The sequence below is a fragment of the Perissodus microlepis genome, chromosome 17 (assembly GCF_051167445.1).
Source record: "Perissodus microlepis isolate ML-2025 ecotype Zambia chromosome 17, ASM5116744v1, whole genome shotgun sequence".
Classification (NCBI taxonomy): Eukaryota; Metazoa; Chordata; class Actinopteri; order Cichliformes; family Cichlidae; genus Perissodus; species Perissodus microlepis.
Genome location: NC_140477.1, coordinates 24,004,066 through 24,024,959, shown reverse-complemented (window position 1 = coordinate 24,024,959; position 20,894 = coordinate 24,004,066). Strand labels below are relative to the sequence as shown.

Here is a 20,894-nt window from a genome sequence, read left to right as displayed (position 1 = left end):
AGCTGGAGGCACTACACCAGTGCAGGATCTGGTGTGTTCTATGGATCTATGTCAGCCTGCTGTATGTGATTCCTGAGTCAGGTTTATGGCGTTTTGCCCTGACATCGCATGTGATGAAGGTGGGAGTATGCCCACCAGAGACCAGCAGTTTGCACATAGATCCAATCTGGAAATAGGTGATGCAATCATATACATACTGCAGAGAGCATACTCCTTTCTAGATGTGCTCCAGAAGAAGGTTAATATTGCATTCACTGACCTTTCTTAAAGAAAGCTACTTTCTCCTTTCAGGTTTCCCATATAAAGCTAGAGCAGCAAGCGCTTCTGTCCATTTGGCCTCTACTAATACTGTGTGTAGTAGTAATAGTAGTTAGGTAAACTTCTAGTTAAGGCGACAAATCTTTGTTCGGCTGTTTGGTACACTAACTTCTTTATTAGTAGAAGCTTGGTAGGAGCTCTCTGACATTTTTATGCACATTTCTGTCCTGTTTTGTGGGCAGCCAAGGAGCTCGGGCGTTATAGTTTTGGTTTCAATCTTGAGAATGGTGTTTCTTTACTTTCTAGTAAGAGTGAGGTTTTGTTGTGGCCTTGGAGACCTTGCCATTGAACTGCTTCCTTTTTCTGCTCCGATTTATTTTAATGGTGGAAGTTAATCGTGAATAAATTCCTATGATTTATTTGGAGGCTTAATCTGTGGTTTGCCCTGCTGGCACTTTGTGTTAACTTCATGTGTCCTCCAGACTTTGCAGTAGAGGGAGTTATAACAGCTTGGCTTAGTGCAGGGTAATTTCAGATGCAGCTTTTTAAAGATCTCAACAAACAATCACCATAAAGTACATCTGTGCTGTTTGTCACAAGTGTGTCTGCTAGCTCATGGACAGCTGCTGTATTTTCCAGTGATTGAGAAAAATGACACTGAGATGGAGGAAGCTGTAAGATGAATTATTTTCAAAGGTAAGGGCTGCTCAGGAAGTGAAACTTTATCATTTGAAAAAGCAAATCTTACATATAATGTTCTAATTTATTTTAGTTTATATTTGGATATTAGTTCTATAAACAATGTGTTGCTGAATTGTTTTGTGGAAAAAACAATTCAAAACTTAAGTTTGTGCTATTGAAAGTTTGCATGAAAAAAAAAAAGTTTTGCAGGCTAAACTAGTTTGCAGTACTGTGGTGAAGTTTTTCAGTGATGCTGTTAACAGGGTGTGTTGCTCCTGTTGGGTTACATCAGGTACTTTTTAGGATGTTTAAGGTAATGTGCTAAACTCTAAATCTTATACTAGCTTTATGCTAACTGGGATTGGAAATCAACCATGTGGCTCATGTAACATCAGCTTCGTGCTCGACCCTCAAAGACCAGTGAATGTCAGTGAAAGAAAGAAGCTTTAGATTTCATTACATATTATGGTTTTGCTTTTTTCATTCAAAGGGAAAATCCATCCTTATGCTTCACAGTTGTGGGGCGGTTAATTCAATAGGCACAGCTGAAGTTGCTGACTCTCAGTAAGTTAACTGTGTTCAAAGCAGTTAGGTCAGTCCAGCTCCACTTTACGCTGCAGCTCCACTCTGGGTTTCCCTGCAGCCTCTGCGGCGCCTCACTTCTCCCTCCCTCCCATGTTTGTCTCATCCGCCATTTCAAATAGGATTACAGCAATCCTGTGATGGTGGAAGAGGGAGAGGAGATTTGAGGAAGGAAGTAGAAATGTATCTGAAAATAGGGGCTGGAATTGTGAAGCAGTGATTAATGCATGCGTTACTAGTTATGAGTAAAACTTTAACATCAGTGCAGTCAGCCAATGTAAATGTGTTAGTAGCAAATGCAGAACACTGATACCCGTTTGTTACCTTTCAAATTCAAAGTATAATTATATGCAGTAAATAAATAAATAAAAAATATACACAGCCATCCTGTCTGGATCAAAGCTCATTTAAAATGGACTGAGAAAAAGTGGAAAACTGCTCTAAAGTCAGGAGAATAAAAATGTTTATTTCTATTTGGAAAACAGAATGGCTTTTTAGTAGAAAGGTCCAGGTGCTGAACTGGCATGTCTGTAGTGCAAACCTTTGAACAACTGAAAAAGGCCAATGGAGACCAGGGACTGCTGAACAGCTGCAGTGCTCTGAAAGATGAGAATGGGACAATATTCCCTCCCAAAGCCCAGCAGCTGCTCTCCTCAGGTCTGGGCTGGAACAAAAACTGGCATTTTTTTGGTAAATATTAAGATGTATACATTTGTTTATACACATATAATGTATATATTTCATTTTGTTTGATTATTGGTATTGATGCCGTTTTTCTTTTTAAACAGGTTTGTACAGACGTGGGAAGTAACATAATTATATAGTAAAGTATAAATACTTTGTTACTGTACTTAAGTAGAATTTTCAGGTATCTGTATTTTATTTAAGTAGTTTTTTTTTCTTTCTGACAACTTTTTACTTTTACTGACTATATTTTTAAACAAATATCTCAACTTTCTACTCCTTACATTTTCAAAACAGGCTCATTACTTTTACCAATTTGCGGAACAGCAACACATAAAAGTTAGTCCTGTTTGTATATTAGTCATCAGGGGATGTCGCATAAAAGATGAAAGAGTCAGAACCGTGTTTTCAAAGTCAGGAAGTCAGGTGTTAAAGTGGGACTGTGTTTTGTTTTGTTTTTTTTAACCCCTAGTAGAAGACGAGCGAGCATAAAGGGAGTCGTATTTTTTAAGCGTCGGATAATTTTAAACGCAACATTTCTATCAGCAAACGGCAAAGCACCCACCCACCACTTTAATCACACTCAAGATCTTGTTCTGGCATATGACATAGAAACTGAACACCCTCTTTTGTCTGATCATTTCCTAATAACATTTGAATTTACAAGAATGGATCACACAGCAGTGGGGAGTAGATGTCATCACAGATGTCTTTCTCAAAGCACTTTAACTCAGTTTAAGAATATATTTCAGCCACAGTTATCTTCTTCAATGCCTTGTACCAACACTACCCGAACACTACTCCAACAGAGGTTGATTATCTTGTTAATAATTTTACGTATGACACTGGATACTGTAGCTCCTGTGAACAATAGAGCCTTAAAATCAGAAGTACCTGACTCTCTGGCTGCTAAATTGTAAGCTGGAGAGAAAATGGTGTATCGCAAATTTAGAAGATCATTTAGAAACACTTTGCAGCTTTATAAGAAAGCCCTTCGCAAAGCCAGAACATCTTACTATTCATCACTGATTGAAGAAAATAAGAACAACCCTAAGTTTCTCTTCATCGCTGTAGCCAGAGCGCTGTTGAGCCAAACATCCCTTTAACGTAAACTTGTAATGACTTCATGAACTTCTTCCCAGATAACATTTTCACCATTACCCTCCTAAGACCTGAACTCTTTCATGGCATGCATTTTTAATTTCTCTTTGCTATTTGGGCTGATTGGGACCTGATGAATGCAAAAACAAAGAATTACCTGATTTTAGTTTCTGAGAAAAATGAGATCCACATATGAAGACATTCGTTTAAAACGTCGATTGAACAAATTTGGATATCAGGCCCTTGTAGAGCAAAATTTAGCATTTTGTTCTAGACAACCCAAAATGTGATGTCCACATATGTGGACGGCAGGTCCTAAGAGGTTAGAGACAAAATTACTCATAACCGTCTCACAGACATAAAATTATGTACAGCTACTTTCAGTAGCGTTGATATTCATTTAGACTGTTTTCCTCCAGTTGATCTGAGTCAACTTCAGTAATTACATCCTCCAAACCATCAATGTGTCTTTCAGACCCCATTCATACAAGACTGCTCATAAAATTCCTACCATTAATGAAGTTTCAGTCCTAAATATGATCAGCCTATCTATAATAATTGTCTATGTACCACAGACCTTCAAGCTGGCAGTATTTAAACCATTACTTAAAAAGCTCCAAGCTTCTTTTTATCTCAAAAATCGTTGAAAGAGTGATTGTCAAACAGCTGACTGATCATCTGCAGAGGAATTGTCATGGTCCTGGGTGTGGTGACCCAGTGTTCATGTCTTTTTGAGTTTTGTTAATATTCCTTGGTTTTGTGTCAGTCATTGTTTTGGTTCTCTTTATTGTTTTTGTGCTTATGTTATAGTTTTTAGTCTTTAGGTTTCTGACTCCGTGTTCCAGGTGCCCTCTCTGTCTCTCCAAATCAGTCATGCCCCCCTGTTCCCAGCATTAAGGTTGTGTGTCTTCGTCCACGTCTGAGTATTTGTTGTGCTTCCTGTTTTATTTTGATAGTCCTTGTCTTATGTTCAGGTCACGTCACGTATACCAAGTGTAAGATGCAGACAAGCCCTGCACAATTCAAGAAAAACTAGAGACCAGACAGAATCAGAGCTAAAAAACCCTCCTGTGTTATTTTTCTTCTTGAAAGCAGAGTTGGTTTTTATTGACATATTTGAATTATTATACATCACAGTGTGCCACGCTCTCTCTGCTGATGTGAGGAAATGGAGCTCACCCACCAGTCTTGGTCTTTCTCGCTTTCTGTTATCTATATGACAGTAATCATTGTATATTATTTATATAATATGTATTTGATGAAGCTTTCCAAAGGCTCATTAATAAGACAAAAGTATTTCTTATGTGATTTCTTGGTTAATCGATGGATTACTCTATAGCCCTAATTAAAATCAAACATTAATTACTCAGAAAGAAACATCAATTCCATCCTCCTTCATACCACCCACTGGTTAGAATGCTTGGTACCTTTATTGTTTTCTCTATTTACATGATTGTGACTTGGAGGGGCACTCAGGTGGTCATTAGAAAAGGGTAGGTTGTGGCAGTAAAGACCAGCAACAATGATTTGTTGGTATTTAAAATGATCCAAGAAAACATTGCCCATATTATTATTTTTACATTGTCAACAGCAGCCAGACTGTTGATACAGGCCAGGTTGGCCCCATGGGCTGTTCAAGCCAAATTCTGAGCCAAGCATCTGCAGTCTCAGCAGAGATGGAGATCGACCACATTAGTTCTTCCAGGATTGCTGTGCCCACTGCAACCACCTGATCGCTCATATTTGGAATTTCTTCTCCACCTCCAAGACCTCTGGGATGTCTCTGATGAAAAGTGACACAGACGATATAAAAAGACAAAAGAATTTAACCGTGTGTTAAGGATCTCTCCTTTTGCTACACACTGGTTCATAGTTTGCTCTGTAATGTGTTCAAACATTACCTAACTTTAATTTAAAAGTACGAAATGCGTTATTTCAGGTTCTTTCATTTGAGTTCTGAGGCCTGAGAGCAGCTCAGAAACAGCCCGTCCACCTGCTTCCGATTCGCTCCTGTCTTTGTCTGCTGCCCGACAGCGCGCACACTTTCATAAGCGGCTCTCCGTGATTGGCAGCTCTGTCAGCCACTCACAGGGCGCAAAGCGTCAGTTTTACGTTTACTCCGGTTTGCTAACCAATCAGGACAAGTGTTAAACATTCAAGACGCAATACGGACTCCAAGACTCGCCATGTTGGTGAGGGAAGCCCCCGAAGCCCTCTGTGGGATTTTTAATACAAGCTATCCTGATTACAGGACGGATTCAATCAGTGTAGCGTTCTTCTTTACTTTGTAGTTCCAGTATTAACGTCTTACTAGGATTATTTAATATTTCCTTTAATAGTAAAGAACTTACTACGCATTATGAAAATGTTATTAGGCAAAAAAAAAAATGCAGCCCTGTCCACAGAGAATATTTTCATATTAATATGTTCACACTTTCTCCTCCTTTGGATCCATAACGCCTTTCCAATCCTGCCACCAAGCTTCCGTCCTCCCTCCTCTCTATATCTCGCTACCTTGTCCAGCCTTTCTCTTTCCCATTCTTATACATAAGTACTATAACTGGGAACAAATAGAAAGACAATAGAAGCAATAGTCAGTTACGAAAAAAACGAACATAAAATGCGATCTTGGCACGTAGGCTAAGCATATATAACAACCACTACACATACAATTGATACATTTGATACAATTGATACAATTGACACATGTAGTACTGAGAGAAACTGATTGCATTATTCCTTTAAAAAAAGTCAAAAAAAATCTTATTGCATGTTCACTTCCGAAGGATAATAATAATGATAATAATGATGATGATGATAATAATAATAATAATAATAATAATAATAATAATAATAATAATAATAGAAGTAGTGTAATATAGCATGATGACAGCTTTTTAAATGACACTGGTAATACTTTAGTACTTTTACTGAAGTAAAATCTAGGTGCCTGCCCATTATGCTGTTGGGGTATTTTACCTCAGCATCGCTCCTTTCATTACGCGTAATTAGGCGATGCTTCTTGCACAACTGAACAGCAGGTGTATGACAGTAAAATGGTCTGTATTTGTATAGCGCTTTACTAGTCCCTAAGGACTAGTCGAAATTCTAATATAATTATATATTATAAATCTACACATTTGTACTCCATTGACATGTCCTCAGGGACTCAATGGCTGCCGGCGCTACCGGGTCCTCTGACCACCACCAGTAGGCAACGGGTGAAGTGTCTTGCCCAAGGACACAATGACCGAGACTGCCAAGCCGGGGCTCGAACCGGCAACCTTCCGATTACAAGGCGAACTCCCAACTCTTGAGCCACGATCGCCCCATATCGTAGTATGAAGTATAAAGTGCAGGCTCTAGCTTGTGAAATTGTTCAAGTTAAACATGCACTGTGTGTGTGTGTGCAACACAGCATGTGTGAGATTTATAGTGTATCAATGTCAGGACCCACACACACACTCACAAGGAGGGCTGGGTATTGTTTTCCCCTCGCCAATAGTAGGCTGGACATTGTCAAAGCCAAACCACCAATCACAGTTCGCTTCTGGACACCCTTCTCCTCCCACTGCTCTATAAAGAAGGGAGCTCCAGCTGGCGGACACGCAGCTGACAGCGCAACGATTATCTTAACACAGCAGCTGGAATAAAATACGTTCATTTTTTTTTTTTGCTATATTCTGACTGGATATTAATAATTTCCTTTTATATATCTAATATGGCAGACAGCCAGGTGGAAAGCAGCGGAGAACTGAGCACCAAGGTAAGGACAATAGAAGGAGACAGGGCACGATGCTTTTTCTAACTCTTGCTTCCATTTATAACTGTAACCTGTTACTAATTTTTCTATTTTAAGCACAGTGCGTATGAAAAAGAAGACTACCAGTTTTCTAGATGATATTCATTATGACCTGCTTGTATGCACGAAATTCTAATATAAATCTACACATTTGTAATCCATTGACATATGTACTGAAGGATCGGAGCTAATGGATGAGGAATAAAGACGGGCTTATTAAGGTACTAGTTTTGGCACAGGGAACATTTCTAAGCTTCCTCGGTGGGCAGCTTAATACCGCCTCCCAGTTTCATTTAGAGTCAGACATGCAGAGATTGTAGGATGCCTGTCTGTCATTTCACAAACTACATATACGGCCGCTGTACTCGTCAATGCAGGTGTGTGTTCTGTGAGGGCTGTCGCCAAACTCTCGGATAGTTGAGGGAACTGAACCAGCTGAGGCGCGCAGAACTGTTACTTTTACTGTTTGGGGAACGTTTAGAAGTCGAAGCAGTGACCGAAAGCAAATAAAGACCTTCAGGGATGGAGGTAGGATAGCAGAGTGGGCTATCTCCCGCCCAGCACCGAGTGTTTCCATTCACGACCGTGGGACTATCACAGAGCCACATCTAGTCTTGTTAAACTACTGTTCTGGTTTTGATTTAACATAGTAAATGTCGGCTTCATTGTTAGTGCTTCTGATATGTATTCCTGTCATTCACAAAAACAAATGGTAGTTCCGCTGAGGTGAAACGGCGTGGACACGCATGTTTCTAACTGTCCAGCTCTGTGTTGTCTGTAACTCCAGTGACGCGATCGAGCAATAATCTGAATTTATGCATGTGGAGCTCCACCTCACTGCTACTGTGGCCCTCAGCGGAGCTGGGAGCGCGCACGCTCCTGTGTTTCTCACCAGTGTCGTCACGGTGGAGGCAGGCTGCTGTGCCCGTGCTGACCCTTGCGCCTCTCTTCTTCTTTAACCGAGTTTTCTTTAATGTCTCAGTTTCCTCGCGCCTCGTGTACCCGCTGGTACTGTAGTACTGAGTGATGCCGAGGGGACGCTGGTGATTTCCGCTCAGTTAGTTTCTGAGCAGCTCCATTTCAAACAAAGGCTAATAGCGAGCGATGCGGCGCAGGGTGTTCTACAGGTACACGCTAATTCAAACAGCTGGCGCGCGAGCCGTGCCCGTGAAGCTGTGCATGTCTGTCTGCAAGCCGACTCGCGCGCTCCACGAGGGGTGGAAGCCTTCCTTTCCTCTAACCAGGTGCCATTCTAGGTTCAAACTCTTAGGGGGGCTCAGCTCCCAATCATAATGTGCTGTTCATAATATGCTCTTTGCAAATGTAATCAGCCCTTCTTACATCAGCAGACCTCAGTTCAATTGAATAATCATTACACCTTCAAAAGCAGCCTAATTAGTTGGATAACCTAGTGTAGTGTCTAAGAACAATTCAGAGTAAGTAGAAATTTCAGTCTAATCCACCCGTTTTAATGTGGAGCCTTTAGTTATCAAACCCAAGGCAAAGGCTCAGTGTTTTAAGACCTATTTATGGCAATCAGATAAGATGAGAGACATGGAGATTATTTCAGTCTCTTAACCACACAGAGGCAGTCCAACAACTCATCAAGCACTTAAACTAGCATACAGACACTGGAAAACCACTCCAAAGACCTGGAGTGGCAGGGTGCAAATGCGCTTTTTATTATGTAAACTCAGCACAGAGCATCATGTACCCCAATTTCACAAGTGGAGAATAGATTTGTAGTCCTGTTCAGCCATGTTTAGAATGAATCCTGTGAAATGCTGCATTCATGTAAATATGCTCTGTTTAGAGCGTGCTACTGGAAAGCAGAGTAAGCGTCCATGAAAGGCACCGAAAACTACTTTGTGAAAAAGAACTTTTGTTTTTCCAGCCAACTGCAACTTAAAGCATCGAAGCACTGTGTATGTAAACGATAACTGGCATCCCATTTCCACAAAGGTGAGGACAGGAGGGAAAAACCCGAGAGGTTTTGCGCTTATGTCTACTGACAAAAATATTCACTTTGAGTATTTGTTTTCTATTTGTTTTAGGCATAGATAAATAATGATGATGCAGTAATTAGTCTTTTGTCTAATCTTTTGGTTTGTGGTGAGAGGCTGGTGCCTTTCTCTGTGGTGTTTCCTTATTATTTTGAGGAAAGCTGAAATGTGGAGATCACGGTTGTTGTTTTCAAGGCAAACTGCCATGGCTGCCATACCCTCTGTGTAGATGACTTAATGAAATTGCACTTCAGATACTTCATTATCTGACAGTTTGTATCACTATTGGAATTTTGTATAAAGTTACCCAGCTGTACAGCTAAAAAAAATTAATATTAATACATTTTTGATTTGCGTTTTCTCATTGCTTTTTTTCCTAGTATTTTTTGTTGTTGTTTGTTTTTTGTTTCTACACAAAAACAAAGAACTATATTGAGAACATGCATCTTAGGTCATACAAATGCCTACTAAACCATACTAAACCAGTTAAAACCATGTGAAATGGTCATTTTATTTTGTTTTAATTCATCATGGCATGACTTTGCAGAGTCTTCCTTCAGTGGAAGGATAAAATGATGTGGTTTAAAAATGCCATGTGGCTGCTTTCCTCCTCCACTTTCATGGCATGTATGTTTTTTTCTGGACTATGATGAGCAAACCTGGATGCAGCTGGAGAAGCTTCAGCTTAAGTGGTTATTGTTGGCATTACTGTGATTCTTATAGGAGGTGCACTGATTTGGTGAGTAAATAATTTACTTTTTCTGCCTTCTTGCAGTGTCAGGTTTATAAACTTGCTAGCCAGTGTTAGCCTAGCCTTGTAGCACCGATGCTCTGTGCATGCTGCCGCCTCTTGGCTTCTGTTGGTTAAAAAAACATAAACCCTGCAGCTTTAATTTTTTCGTTTACATTTCTCTCAGTGAAACTAACTGTTGTTGATTCAAAATGGGAAAAGTGAGCTTATAAATCATTAGATAAGAGACGAGACGTTTTCCCAGCGCTTAGCGGCGTTGTCATGTTTTCACTTCACACAAACTGTTAGGTGGCAAAAGCACAATAATTTACAAGCATGTATTCAAACTCCTGCATTTGTTTTAATGCTTTATGGCTACATCTGCGGCATCTGTGAATGTCAAATCTAGCCATTCTTTATCAACATAAACAAACTGCTTTTACATTTAACTTGCAACATTTCTGCTTAGTTACATTTTTAAAAAAAAGTAGTCTTAATACCATTACTTTTTACTAAAAACTGTATTCGTATACAAATTTCGTTGTGAAAGTCAAATTTAAGACATCCATAAATCAGATTAGAAACATTTTGGGGTAGCCTGTGTTAGATATAAACACAGCCACAAGTTTTATCTGGTCATCTTGCTTATTAGAAACTGTAACAAGAAACTTTAACAAGTAACAACTTTAAGTCTGTGAAGGTTCTCAGTCATCCAGGTCATCGTAGTCAAAGGAGCTTGCAAAGAAAAGCGTCTGGACTTCTTTAAGTTACTTGAAGACGTTTCACCTCTCATCCGAGAAGCTTCTTCAGTTCTAAGGTTAAATGGTGGAGAGTCCCAGATATAAACCTAGTGGGAGTATCCCCCCACAGAGGGATAAAAGGACCCCCTGATGATCCTCTAATCGCCTGAGCCAAGGTGTGAAACTGGGTGTGGGTCCCAATCAGCCAGAGTTTCGGGTGTGTTCATTGTGAAACCTGGCCCCACCTTATCATGCGAATTCCTGAGGTCAGATGGCCCAGGATGTGAGTGGGCGTTAAGGCGTCTGGGAAGGGATCTCAAAACTGGATTATAGATGGCAGAGAGTTGGTGTCGTAAACCCCCGCCTCTGTTCAAAGATGGTCGCTCACAGTGGACATAGATGGCTTCTTTCACTCCTCTTTCAAACCATCTGTCCTCTCTGTCCAAAATGTGAACATTGGCATCCTCGAAAGAGTGTCCTTTATCCTTAAGATGCAGATGGACTGCTGAGTCTTGTCCTGTGGAGGTGGCTCTTCTGTGTTGTGCCATGCGCTTGTGAAGTGGCTGTTTGGTCTCTCCAATGTAGAGGTCTGGGCATTTCTCGCTGCACTGTGGGATGCCATACCCTGCATCTACGGACTTCCTAAAATCCACAAGGAAGCTGTCCCACTCAGACCCATAGTCAGTAGCATAAACTCAGCCACTTATAACATTGCTAAACACCTTGCTACCATCCTTGCTCCCCTTGTGGGGAACACCCCACACCACATCAAGAACTCCACCGACTTCACTGACAAGGTCCAGAAACTTACCCTGGACCCAGATGAAACCATGGTGTCCTTTGATGTAGTCTCTCTCTTCACTTGCATACCCACCACGGAGGCCGTGGAGACTGTCAGAAAACGACTACAAGAAGACAGCTCCTTGGAGGACAGGACCAACTTCACACCCGATCAGATTTGCACACTGTTAGACCTCTGCCTCACCACTACATATTTCAAATACAACGAAGGCTTTTACAGACAAAAACATGGCTGTGCCATGGGCTCCCCCGTGTCACCTATTGTAGCCAACCTTTACATGGAGGAAGTGGAAAGGAAGGCTCTTGGCTCTTTCAAAGGAAGAGTACCTAGCCACTGGTACAGATATGTGGACGACACCTGGGTCAAAATCAAGACACAAGAAGTGGAATCCTTCACTGCGCACATTAACGCTGTGGATAAAAACATCAAGTTCACCAGGGAAGACACAAAGGACAACTGTTTGCCTTTCCTGGACTGCGCTGTGCACATTGAAGAGAACGGCAAACTCAACATCGAAGTTTACCGGAAGCCCACACACACGGACCAGTACCTCCTCTTTGACTCCCATCACCCTTTGGAACACAAACTTGGAGTAATTAGGACCCTACACCACCGGGCAGAACATGTTCCCTCTAAGCCTGAAGGAAAAAAGAAGGAACACACACATGTAAAGGAAGCACTCAAAACGTGCGGCTATCCTAAATGGGCGTTCTTAAAGTCAGCAAAGAGGCACAGAAAAGAAGACCAGACACCAGCGAGGGAGGATAAGAAGGACAGACGCAACAACATTGTCATCCCCTATATAGCCGGTGTATCAGAAAAACTTAGGAGAGTTTTCTCCAAGCATGACATCCCGGTGCATTTCAGACCCAGCAACACGCTCAGACAAAAACTGGTTCACCCGAAAGACAAAACGCCAAAACACAGACTTAACAATGTGGTGTATGCTGTACAGTGCAGCGAGAAATGCCCAGACCTCTACGTTGGAGAGACCAAACAGCCACTTCACAAGCGCATGGCACAACACAGAAGAGCCACCTCCACAGGACAAGACTCAGCAGTCCATCTGCATCTTAAGGATAAAGGACACTCTTTCGAGGATGCCAATGTTCACATTGAAAGAGGAGTGAAAGAAGCCATCTATGTCCACTGTGAGCGACCATCTTTGAACAGAGGCGGGGGTTTACGACACCAACTCTCTGCCATCTATAATCCAGTTTTGAGATCCCTTCCCAGACGCCTTAACGCCCACTCACATCCTGGGCCATCTGACCTCAGGAATTCGCATGATAAGGTGGGGCCAGGTTTCACAATGAACACACCCGAAACTCTGGCTGATTGGGACCCACACCCAGTTTCACACCTTGGCTCAGGCGATTAGAGGATCATCAGGGGGTCCTTTTGTCCCTCTGTGGGGGGATACTCCCACTAGGTTTATATCTGGGACTCTCCACCATTTGACCTTAGAACTGAAGAAGCTTCTCGGATGAGAGGTGAAACGTCTTCAAGTAACTTAAAGAAGTCCAGACGCTTTTCTTTGCAAGCTCCTTTGACTAACAACTTTAACAACTTTAAGTTCTATGTTGTAAACAACAGAACTTTATGTTGTAAGTTATCTATGGTTGCACAGCCATTAGGAATCTAATCTGCTTCTGAATAATTTGCTGGTTTTTATTCTTGTTTTCTTTCTTTCTTTCTTTTTACTTTGTCAGAGATTTCTCAGAGAGTTTGCAGAATTGTCGTTAGACTGAAAGAGTTTAATGATTCCCCACATTACACTGAACTCTTGCAAGTCTAGAAAAGGAGCTGTTGGACAGACATCAGTTGAGTGGTAAGTATTTTTTGTTTTCCAGTAGATTAGTAATATTCAGTGTCATCTATATTAATCATGCTAAACGTTTAATCATACTTTAGACCAACCTGTTTTACTCCTCTAATTTATTCTTTGGCTTTGGGAAATTGTTTCTTTACCAAGCTTTTCGTGCTTTCTGTTATTAGACCTCAGATATGACTGCATTATGCTGTTGTCCTCAGAGGCATTAAAGCAGGACTTTGTGTACATTTCATAAGACATGCTGTGTAAGTAAATACAAACAACAGTTTGGGCTGCATTTCTTGAAAGATTATATCTCACAAACTTAGTTTAGAGGTACCACAATGTCTGTACAGTATATAGTGAAGTCTGAACGTTTGAGCTATCAACTCAACTGAGTTGGATCAGGTGGTGGGGGGGATGCTGGACAGACCTGTCACACCCAAGCATATAGGCTGCACAGAGGATGCCTGCCAGAAGCCCCAGTTCAGGAGATCTTAATATCCCAGTTCAACAGTTTCCAAGGGAGGGTGGGGACATTGAGTCAAAATGGACAATGTTCTGCACCTCCATAGCTGATGCTGCTGCAGCAAGGAGCTGCGGCCGGTAGGTGGTTGGTGCCTGTCGTGGTGGTAATCTCAGAAGGGAGGCATCAAGCTGAAGGAGGAGTCCTACCAGCCTTGGTTAGCCAGGTGGTGGCCTCCGCCTCGCAATGGAGCAGTTCACACTGAGTGTGAAGTGGCGGGAATGAGAATCTGTGGCCATGGTCCTCAGCTGGAAAAGGGTGGAGCGTCCACTCTGGCTAAAGGACGAGTTGCTGCCCCAAGTGGAAGAGTTTAGGTATCTTGGGGTCTTGTTCACAAATGAGCGGAGAGAAGAACGAAAGATTGGCAGATGGATTGGGGCCACAGCTGCAATCATCCTCAGAGTAGAGCTGCTACTCCTCCACATCGAAAGGAGCCAGTCGAGGTGGTTTGGGCGTGTCCCACCGGGAGGAGGCCCCAGAGCAGACCCAGGACATGCGGTCTGGGGGTTCTCTGCTTAGGCCCCTGCCCCCGCGACCCAGCCGTGGATAAGTGGAAGAAAATGGATGGATGGCATAACTGGTTATATCAAATTGACAGTATTTTTTGAAAACAGTGTAATAATGCAACTTGATTGTCTAAAATGCAGAAAAAATGTTTTAAGAGCAAATATAACTTGGTGTTCTAAAGAATGGGCAGCACGGTGATTAGTTCTATTCCGCCACCTGGCCAGGGCCTTTCTGTGTGGAGTTTGCATGTTCGTGTTGGCGTGGGTTCTCTTCAGGTACTCCGGACTATCCCACGACCAAAGACATATGGTTAGGTCAATTGGTTATTCGAAATTGCAAGTGGGTGTGAATCAGAGTGTAAATGGTTGCCTGTCTCATGTGTTAGCCCTGTGACAGACTGGCGACATGTCCAGGGTGTACCCTGCCTCTTCCCTTATGGTAGCTGGGATTATCTCCAGCCCCCCGGCACCAACCTGAAAAGGATAAGCGGAAGAGAATGAATGGGTTCTAAAGAATATGATTGTTTCCTTGCAGAACACAAGGAGAGATGAGTCCTCCGTCACAGATGGTGTGGTCAGTGAAGATGGTCACCTGCATCTTCAAGGTCATTGGATCTCCAACCCACATCCACTGCCACTGTACGGGGATGTTGGGACAATGTTAAAGACTTTCTTCAGGCACTTATATTTGAATCACCTAAATCTATGACAGTCATTTTGAAAGTAATGCCAGGACCTTCACATCCTTAAAGTATTACAAGCTTGTGTGTTTAAATGCAAAACAAATGTGGTGTTAGAGCTACAGACTACACTGAACATTTGATAGATAGATAGAAATTGAAACTAGGACTTTGTTTCATTATACGGTTATTAAAGCTTTAAATTGTGTAACAAATAAATATGAAATTTACATTTGGTAATATTTAAAATAAAATTCAATAACACAGGCTACTATAGCGGCAGTATACTTGTTTGTTGTTCAGCAGAACAGTGTCCAGTATGTTGGCTGATATACTTTTTTGCATTTGAAAATAAAAGTTGGGCTGATTTTAACTACATTACGAGAAGTGTTTTTAATTATACTTACAGTGTTTATATCTGAGTGTTGTTGAACTAGAAATCTCTTAAACTCAAGGAATATAAAAAATAATGTGATTTTAGTTGCATTCAGTTTGTATGTAGACAAATTAAAAATAGTAACTTACCACAATTTTTTTTCAGAAGTTTTTTTTTTTAATATAATTGATCTTGAAATGTTTGTCATTGACCAAACATTTACTATTGCTCAGAAAATCCAACATATTCTTAGTGCTGTGTACTCACAGTTAAGAAGCTGTCCTAAGTTGGTGATCTTAAGTATGCTTATTTCTTTTTTTGAGGCAACAAGCTTGCATATTTTTTAAAACTCTGTAAGAACTAATTATGACCAATGTACTCATAATGAATAAGTTGCCCTAACTTGGTTATTTTAAATAAGCTTTTCGTATGTTTTTTTTTTTTTTTTTAAGGCAACAAGTTTGCATATTTGATTACATTTTTTTTTTACGTTTTGTGAACTAATTAGATTTTACAGTCTATCCACTCCAATGTTGAAAAGATGGTGCAGAAAGCTACATCTGGTCAGGGAAGAGTTGGCCAGATTTGTAAAAAATGAAGTGGCTGCAGTGGACAGGTGCAAGGATATCGATGGTTACACCATGTGCAATACAGAGGATGTAGGTTGTGTCACAAGATCTCAAATACACATGGCATTTTGTAGAGGGTATAGGAGCTGTGGACGCTAGCCTGTAAACAACTGTAATCTGCACATTTTGTTTAAAAGAAACAAAAGAAAACAAAAATACTCCTCCGTACTGTAACGCTCGCCCACATTGTAACAAAAAATAGACCTGCAATAGAAACGTATTTAGAAACATGCATGTGAGTAAAAAGTACGACAACATAAAGCCCACGCAGAGCCCAGTGTTTCAACAGAAAGCCCGATAACACAACAGAAGCAGTGATGATAATGTCACATGTTAACGTTGGCTTGACGTCTGTCTACACTGTGCACTACAAAGGGCAAAGAGGAGACGACACATTGAGCTCAGCTGGAGTGAAAACTTTTTTCTAGCTGGAATGACCATTAAAACCTTCACTGGGTAAAGCTGGCAGGAGCCCTTCATCAAAGAACCTGATCAATAAACTCCAATGTAAAGAAAAGCAAACCCTGCAGCTGCTCCATCCACGGCTCTTTGTTTTACACAGCAACAAATCTACAGTTAAGCTACAGACGTACGGCTACATTAAAATATGCAGATAAACTGTTCACTTAGTCTGATACCACGTTTAGATTAGGCTGCAACTGCAACACCTGAGTCTAAAAGGGGCCATGAGGTGAACTAGACAGTATTTATTTGAAGCTTTTGTAACATTATTTTTCAGATTTAAAGTGAAATATTATAAAATATTGTGTTAATGAAATTGTTTTAATATTTAAAAATATAACATGAAAAGCTTTTTTTCCCCACAGACCAATAAAAATGTTGTGGATCATGAGCCACTGGCTTGGGGCTGTTACGTTGCACCAAATGATTACTGACATTAATTATTAACATGTGCAGCATCATAACGTTTATGTTCAGCAGGACAAAATCTTCAGAATGTGCATATGCTCACTTTTCTTCACCGCTGCTACCACATGCTCCTTTAAAGGCTTAAAGACACAAACTCACTCAATCATTTTGCACATGTAAACATGCAGACACACACCTGCACAAAATCACATACTCATGAACACATACCTAATCTATGTCATCCAGCAGATGCAACACTGTCAGAACCTTTTCCCACTGTTAACGTAAGAAAGCCCAACAGACAGTTTTATTTTATGTATTATGTTGCATGTATACCTTATATCATTTGACATTACAGTACTTAGATCATTTATCTATTTTTGCATTTAAGAAAATGTTTTCTTTAAAAAATTACATTAGTTTTTTTTGACAGATGTCGTATTTAGTTAAACTTTAAAACAATGCAATTTGTGTTTACCTTTTTCTCCTTTTCGCTCAATTTTCTCTTTCTAAACTAAATAATCTTTCCTAAAAAATTTTCTGAAACCATAAAGTGAGTTATGCTGAGATCACACTTGGTCATTAGGTCATCTCGTTTAATCATGTGCTCTTCCTGCATTCATAAAAGTGGGCCAGCATGTCTGAGAATATGTTTTGTTTCAGGAGCTGAAGGAGAAGAAACAGACTGAAGAGACAGAGAATGGAGAAGACTCTGCTGCCAATGGCAAAAATGTAAGAACAGCTCCTGGTAACTCCTCTCGCACCTTTTAGGACGTGGATAGTCCTTGTGTGTTACTGGTGACCAACATAAATCTGTCTCACCGTGTCAGGAAAAGGAAAATGGTGAGGAAGACAATGAGGTAGAGGAGGATGAGGAGGATGTGGGCGACGAAGAGGAGGAGGATAGAGAAGGTAGGTTTTTTTTATGCCATGCTGAGCAAAGAGGTGATGAAACAGAACAACAACAAAACATGTCAATCAATATAATGCAGAGGTGAGGGGGAAAAGCAGACGTGGCGTTGTTTTTAGTGTTGGGGTCATTTTAGGAGTTTGGATTTTTGTAACACCTCCCAACATTACTCCCAACATTTTTGAATGTTGGTAGTAATTTCTTATATTTTCAAAAACAAATCGTTACTTTTGGTTTGAAGCTCAGCAAACATCAGCAAACACAGATGCTTGTGTGCAGCTTGTCCCACAGTGTGTTGCTGGCTAAAGGTTCAGCTGCTGTATTACACAGGGAGAGAAAAGAAAGAGAGCTAACTTCACTCCGAGATGGAGAAAGATATGAAAGAAGAAAGGTTAGATTTAAAGGTAAGGACTGCTCAGCGGTGTTTGATAAACTGGAAATTTTCAGTCCTCATGTTTGTAAATCAGATATTGGGTCTGTAATTTACTGGTCAACCACGTCCCTACCCTCACCCACGGGCACAAGCTGTAGGTAGTGACCAAAAGAATGAGATCACAGATACAAATGGGGGAAATGAATCCTCACCCTATCTCTAAGAGAGATAGGGTGAGGATTCAACCTTTTCTGTGTCACACAAAGACACGATGGTTGGAACCAAAGATCTCAAATTTGGACTCATCAGACCAAAGCAGAGATTTCCACTGGTGTAATGGCCATTCCTTCTTGTTTTTGGCCCAAACAGATCTCTTCTGCTTGTTGCTTTTCCTGAGTGGTGCTTTCGTAGCAGCTATTTGGCCATAAAGGCCTGATACCTGCAGTCTCTCTATCTGGGCTCTAATCTGAGGTGCTTGCAATTTCTGAGGCTGGTGACTCAGAAATATATACCCTCAGCAGCAGAGGTGACTCTTGGTCTTCCTTTCCTGGGGAGGTTCTCATGTAAGCCAGTTTAGTCATAGTGCTTGATAGTTTTACGGCTGCACTTGGGGACAGATTCAAAGGTTTAGCAATTTTCCAGATTGACTGACCTTTAGTTCTTAAAGCAATGATGGACTGTTGTTTCTCTGTACTTAGTGGATTGGTTCATGCCATAATATGAAGTAGTCAAATAGGGCTCTCAGCTGTGTAGCAAGCTAACTTCTGCACAACACAACTGATGGTCCCAACCCCATCAAGAAGGAAAGAAATTCCACAAATGAACCCTGACAAGGCACAGCTGTGAGGTGAAAACCATTTCAGGTGACTACATCATGAAGCTTATTGAGAGAAGGCCAAGGGTTTGCTACATATCTAAATTATGAATCATACACACGATGGATAACTACACATAAGACCAATTATTCATGTAAGTAGAAATTTGTCTGCATTATTTATTGATAGAGTTTGACAAGACATCTGTTTAGAAGTCACAGCAGTCACAGTGTGATCCAGGTGGGATGAAAAATACTGAGCTGAAGCTTCGATATGTTCTACTGTTTCATTCTAACAAGCTTTATCTTTTTGTATTCAGGTGACGAGGAGGACGATGAAGAAGATGACATTGATGGACCGAGGGGGAAGAGAGCAGCTGATGACGATGATGATGATGATGTGAGGATGTGTCCAGCTTACAGGAACAGCTTTTTATGCTAAAAACAGCAAGAACAGTTAGGGTTACAGCAGATCAGTCACACTGAAGGGCTTCAGCCTGCAGCTGCAAAGAGACGTGTCTGTAAACCTTCAACTATTTCGTGAAAGGTGTTATTTATCCTGAACCCAGATTTGATATTCAAAATATCATATATTTGAAACTTTAGCTCAGTTTTCTGTATAGTTTCAAATTATAAAGACCCTACAGATTTACAGTGCAAAATCCAACAGTTATCTAAGATTCCTTTAAATAATAATAATAATAATAATAATAATAATAATGATAATAAAAACATAAAACAATGTCCTGTTTAACACGTATCTGGATGGATGTTATCTTTACCTGAAACGTTTTTTAGTGAGGGATAGAAAAGTTCAGAGCATGTCTTTGAAATATGTTTTGTTAACCTGCTGACAAACATTCATTTTTACTTGTGAAAAGGGGGATAACAAAACATCAATAGCGGTGTTGTATTTTTGTGCAGCATCACCTCTAACCTCGATCTTCTCGGTTTTCAGGATGAGGTTGAAAGCAAGAAGCAGAAGACAGATCAGTAGTGTCTGCAGCGCCCACTCTGCACGGAGGACGACACTGTTGAAAGACAGCCAGCAAACCTTCTACACCTCAGTCCTCCTTTCGTAACAAAAATGTGTTTAAAAAGAAAATTTGTTTGTATTTTTATTTACATTTTATATTTTTGTAAATATTGTAAGGAGTTTGGCCATTTTGCAAAAGTGGGTATACAGTGGTGCTCTGAAGACTTTTAGATCCACGTTCAACATCAAACATCCATACTCGGTCTCGACCAACAACCAGCCTGTCATTCCAACAGCGCACACACACACACGTACTACAACTACCCTTTTTCTGTTTTTCTAAGACGTATAGGATGCTAGAAGTTGTGTGTTGACCTGTAGTTGCATGGGAGTGTTCAAATAACTCGGCTCTTCTCCCAGTGCTGGGGATATATTAGTGGTAGTTACTATGAGATTCCAAAGTCGTAGTTTCTCTTGTCCATGTGTCTCTATCTGTGTGTCTGTCATGGCCAGATTATAATTTTTTTTAAATGTCTGTGCAATTTGGTTGAATAATAAATTCATTTGATTTTGTTTTTAGATTTGGACTGATTCTGCTTTAATTAAAAAAGAAGTTTGGACAACCAGGAAGTCGCAAAACACTCCTTCAGGTTGTGCTCGTGACATGAAAGCTCGTATATTAAGTGTTATTATTTTGGTAGTTTATTAATAAGCCAGGTTGCTGAGCATTTAAAAAAAATATCACAGTAGCTAGCCTCAAAAGTCAGGGATCACACGTCCAGGACATCCATCCTTCACTGCTGACCAACACATGACCCCAATGGTCCTGCAGAAGAAGGGTGGCTCAGCCTCAAATTAGAGCTGCTGCTCCTCCACACTGAAACAAACCAGTTGAGGTGTTCAGGATATCTGACAAGGATGCCTCCCTGGTTGAAGCCCCAGGATAGACCCAGAGCACTTGGCTGGTCTGAGAACATCTTGGTGTTCCCCCAAATCTTGGAGGAGGTGGCTGGGGAGATGGAATCTATCCCACTATGG

At 40.8% G+C, this 20,894-nt stretch overlaps 1 protein-coding gene and 1 long non-coding RNA gene across 2 annotated transcripts; both read left to right on the top strand.

Moving 5' to 3' along the window:
* Positions 1-6,883: 6,883 nt before the first annotated feature.
* Positions 6,884-20,435, top strand: ptmaa (prothymosin alpha a). Its single transcript, XM_084909827.1, has 5 exons — positions 6,884-7,072; positions 17,447-17,515; positions 17,614-17,695; positions 19,201-19,280; positions 19,839-20,435. Exons 1-5 carry the CDS (start codon positions 7,028-7,030, stop codon positions 19,875-19,877), a joined length of 315 nt encoding a protein of 104 aa, XP_084765953.1. The 5' UTR covers positions 6,884-7,027; the 3' UTR covers positions 19,878-20,435.
* On the top strand, positions 7,079-15,286 carry LOC146369689 (uncharacterized). Its single transcript, XR_014797326.1, has 3 exons — positions 7,079-9,850; positions 13,096-13,214; positions 14,764-15,286. It is a non-coding gene; the product is annotated as an uncharacterized LOC146369689 (long non-coding RNA).
* Positions 20,436-20,894: the final 459 nt, after the last annotated feature.